At 48.5% G+C, this 5,000-nt stretch overlaps 1 protein-coding gene across 1 annotated transcript in view; it reads left to right on the top strand.

Moving 5' to 3' along the window:
• inavab (innate immunity activator b) overlaps positions 1–5,000 on the top strand; it is a gene marked incomplete at its 3' end in the record, with an annotated part of 35,726 nt that overhangs the window by 16,029 nt on the left and 14,697 nt on the right. Inside the window, exons 2-3 of the mRNA XM_080846360.1 lie at positions 1,293–1,398; positions 4,341–4,474. Coding sequence (XP_080702486.1) covers positions 1,344–1,398; positions 4,341–4,474 — 189 coding nt within the window. The 5' untranslated portion in view covers positions 1,293–1,343. The remainder of the gene's footprint in view (positions 1–1,292; positions 1,399–4,340; positions 4,475–5,000) is intronic.

The raw sequence follows: 5,000 nt of genomic DNA, 5'->3' as shown, positions 1-5,000 counted from the left end.
GGGGTGTAAATCGGAGTTAAGACGGAGCTCAAAAATTTGAATATTGGTGGTGACATGAAATGGATCTTCGATTTAAATTGGATTAAGCCAGAAATTCGGATACATGTAACCGCAGTGAGTGAGTGAGTGTGTGTATGCGCGCGTGTGTGTGTGTGTGTGTGTGTGTGTGTGTTTGTGTGTGGATACATGTAACTGCAGTGAGTGAGTGAGTGTGAGGATCAGTCTGATGGCGGTGATGTCTCTGAGGTGTGTGTGTGTGTGTGTGTGTGTGTGTGTGTGTGTGTGTGTGTGTGTGTGTGTGTGTGTGTGTGTGTGAGCAGTGAGTGAGTGTGGATCAGTCTGATGGCAGTGATGTCTCTGAGGTGTGTGTGTGTGTGTGTGTGTGTGTGTGTGTGTGTGTGTGTGTGAGCAGTGAGTGAGTGTGGATCAGTCTGATGGCAGTGATGTCTCTGAGGTGTGTGTGTGTGTGTGTGTGTGTGTGTGTGTGTGTGTGTGTGTGTGAGCAGTGAGTGAGTGTGGATCAGTCTGATGGCAGTGATGTCTCTGAGGTGTGTGTGTGTGTGTGTGTGTGTGTGTGTGTGTGTGTGTGTGTGTGTGTGTGTGAGCAGTGAGTGAGTGTGGATCAGTCTGATGGCAGTGATGTCTCATATTTGGTCTGGTGTCTGGTCTGATGTCTGATGTGTAACATCTTATGTCTGGTGTCTCACGTCTGATCTGGTGTCTCACGTCTGATCTGATGTCTGATGTCTGGTGTCTCATGTCTGATCTGATCTCATGTCTGGTGTCTCATGTGTTCTGTAGGATGGTTAGGTCTGATGTCTCATGTCTCATGTCTGATCTGGTGTCTCACGTCCATGTCTGGTGTGTTCTGTAGGGAGTGGTGAGGTCTCATGTCTCAGGTCTCATGTCTCATGTCTCAGGTCTCATGTCTCATGTCTCATGTCTCAGGTCTCATGTCTCATGTCTCATGTCTCATATCTCATATCTGATCTCATGTCTCATGTCTCATGTCTCATGTCTCATGTCTCATGTCTCATGTCTCATGTCTCATGTCTCATGTCTCATATCTCATATCTGATCTGATGTCTCATGTCTCATGTGTCCTGTAGGGAGTGGTGAGGTCTCATGTCTGATCTGATGTCTGATGTCTCATATCTCATATCTCATATCTGATCTGATGTCTCATGTCTCATGTGTCCTGTAGGGAGTGGTGAGGTCTCATGTCTGATCTGATGTCTGATGTCTCATATCTCATATCTCATATCTGATCTGATGTCTCATGTGTCCTGTAGGGAGTGGTGAGGTCTGGAGCAGCGTTGACGTCTCTGAGAAACTCAGCCGTTATGGAGGCCAAAGAGGAGACTAGTGACACGGACAGTGGCATCATCCTGCACTCAGGTGGGTACCTCACACACACACACACACACACACACACACACACACACACACACACAAGCACTCACACACACACCCTCACTCACTCACACACACACACCCTCACACACACACACACACACACCCTCACACACACAAACACCGGACGCACACACACACACACGCACCCTCACACACACACACACACACACACAAACACACACAAACAACGCACCCTCACACACACACATCTTCACACACACACACTCACACACCCACACACACACACACACCCTCACTCACACAAACAACGCACCCTCACACACACACATCCTCACACACACACATACGCACATACATACACACGCTCACACACACACACACACACACACACACACACACACACACACACACACACACACACACACACAAGCACTCACACACACACCCTCACTCACTCACACACACACACCCTCACACACACACACACACACACCCTCACACACACAAACACCGGACGCACACACACACACACGCACCCTCACACACACACACACACACACACAAACACACACAAACAACGCACCCTCACACACACACATCTTCACACACACACACTCACACACCCACACACACACACACACCTTCACTCACACAAACAACGCACACCCTCACACACACACATCCTCACACACACACATACGCACATACATACACACGCTCACACACACACACACATACACACTCACACACACATCCTCACACACATGTCTAGTGTGGGCCCGAGAGGTGCAGAGTGAGTTCTGTGTTTGTTTGTTTGTTTGTTTGTTTGTTTGTTTGTTTGAGTGAGCAGTGAGTTCTGTGTTTGTTTGTTTGTTTGTTTGAGTGAGCAGTGAGTTCTGTGTTTGTTTGTTTGTTTGTTTGTTTGTTTGTTTGTTTGAGTGAGCAGTGAGTTCTGTGTTTGTTTGTTTGTTTGTTTGTTTGTTTGAGTGAGCAGTGAGTTCTGTGTTTGTTTGTTTGTTTGTTTGAGTGAGCAGTGAGTTCTGTGTTTGTTTGTTTGTTTGTTTGTTTGTTTGTTTGTTTGAGTGAGCAGTTAGTTCTGGGTCTCTGCTTGCAGAGGACTGGTGTGTAGGTGCTGGTCATTTCTCTGGGTGCTGGTCTCTGGTCTCTGGTCTCTAGGATGGGGTCAAAGGGTCAATGGTGAAGGGTCAAGGGTCATCTCCCTGGGTATTCTGGGTATTCCCTGACTGCCACGCTCTGTCTGTTCCTCACAATGACTGTTTATCTCTTCAGACACAATACTGCTGTGTGTGTGTGTGTGTGTGTGTGTGTGTGTGTGTGTGTGTGTGTGTGTGTGTGTGTGTGTGTGTGTGTGTGTGTGTGTGTGTGTGTGTGTGTGTCTGTTTATCTCTTCAGACACAATACTGCTGTGTTGGCCTCGCCTGTCTGTCTTGCTACTGCATGACTCCCAAACCGGCTGGTATATGTGCTGGGTATGAGTGCTAGGGTGTGTGTGTGTGTGTGTGTGTGTGTTTGAGCACGTATATTTGGGTGTGTATGTGTGTGTGTGAGTGAGTCACGCCTCGAGCTGGAAGCTCTGCGGGACTGGTTTATCCGTGTAGGTGTGTGTATGTGTGTGTGTGTGTGTGTGTGTGTGTGTGAGAGAAAGAGAGCCAAAGCCAGAGGGGTTGAGCGTCAGGTCAGCATCAGAACAGAGAGCTGTGTGTGTGTGTGTGTGTGTGTGTGTAGTGTGTGTGTGTGTGTGTGTGTGTGTGTGTGTGTGTGTGTGTGTGTGTGTGGTGTGTGTGTGTGTGTGTGTGTGTGTGTGTGTGTGTGTGTGTGTGTGTGTGTGTGAGCATATGGTGCTGCTGCTGCTGCCTCAGCCCTGTTGCCCTGCTTGTTTATTGTTTGTTGTGTTGATGGTGTCATATTGTGTTTTGGTGTTGTTGTTTATTGTTTACTCTCCTAGCAGCATAACCCAGGGCCTGCTGCTGCACATGCATTAGCACTTTAACACACAGGTCATTCTCAATTATTAAAGGTCAGAGGTCATGTTCTTTGTTAGACAGGAAGTGATTAAAGGTCAAGGGTCATGTTCTATGTTAGACAGGAAGTGATTAAAGGTCAGGGGTCATGTTCTATGCTAGGCAGGAAGTGATTAAAGGTCAGAGGTCATGTTCTATGTCAAACAGGAAGAGATTCAAGGTCAGAGGTCATGTTCTATGCTAGGCAGGAAGTGATTCAAGGTCAGAGGTCATGTTCTATGTTAGACAGGAAGTGATTCAAGGTCAGAGGTCATGTTCTATGCTAGGCAGGAAGTGATTAAAGGTCAGAGGTCATGTTCTATGCTAGGTACATGAATAAAGTTGAGTGGTTGTTGTCTATGATAGGTATAAAATGACTAAAGGGAGATTAGATGGTGTGATGGATGGGAGAGGGTGGATTAAGACTGGAATTCTCGTTCTATCCAGAAGGCTTTGGGGACAGGTTTCATCTGAAGGGTGTGTGAATGAAGGCTCACCTCAGTACAGTAATTCACACACACACACACACACACACACACTCTCACAAACACACACACACACCTCACCTCAGTACAACCAGAGTAAAACACACACACACACACACACACACACCTCTCCTCAGTACAGCCAGAGTAATACACACACACACACCTGACCTCAGTAAAGCAAGAGATATACCCACACACACCCTCCTCACCGAAGTTCACACGTGATTCATATTATCCACACACTTCTGTCTGAACTCTCATACTTACTTTTGTGTGTTCGTGTGTGTGTGTGTGTGTGTGTGTGTGTGTGTGTGTGTGTGTGTGTGTGTGTGTGTGTGTGTGTGTGTGTGTGTGTGTGTGTGTTTCTGTGTGTGTGTGTGTGTGTCTGTGTGTGTGTGTGTGTGTGTGTGTGTGTGTGTGTGTGTGTGTGTGTGTGTGTGTGTGTGTACCACAGGTCCTGATAGCCCGTGTACAGTGATGAAGGACGTGACGACACACACTCGTGTGATGCGTCTGAAGCTGCAGTCTTTGGAGGAGAATCTGGAGGCGTGTGTGTCGGAACTCAAGAAGCTCTGCATCCGAGAGGCCGTGAGTATGAGGACCAATCACACGCCACGATACAGCGCTGCGACCAATCACACGCCACGATACAGCTCTGCGACCAATTACAGGCCATGATACAGCGCTGCGACCAATCACACGCCACCATACAGCGCTGCGACCAATTACAGGCCATGATACAGCGCTGCGACCAATCACACGCCACGATACAGCGCTGCGACCAATCACACGCCACGATACAGCGCTGTGACCAATCACACGCCACGATACAGCGCTGCGACCAATCACACGCCACGATACAGCGCTGCGACCAATCACACGCCACGATACAGCGCTGCGACCAATCACACGCCACGATACAGCGCTGCGACCAATCACACGCCACGATACAGCGCTGCGACCAATCACACGCCATGATACAGCGCTGCGACCAATCACACGCCACGATACAGCGCTGCGACCAATTACAGGCCATGATACAGCGCTGCGACCAATCACACGCCACGATACAGCGCTACGATACAGCGCTGCGACCAATCACACACCACGATAC

Source organism: Sprattus sprattus, assembly GCF_963457725.1.
Source record: "Sprattus sprattus genome assembly, chromosome: 10".
Taxonomy (NCBI): Eukaryota; Metazoa; Chordata; class Actinopteri; order Clupeiformes; family Clupeidae; genus Sprattus; species Sprattus sprattus.
The sequence above is the reverse complement of the archived record's forward strand: the minus strand, read 5'-3'. Positions and strand labels throughout refer to the sequence as shown.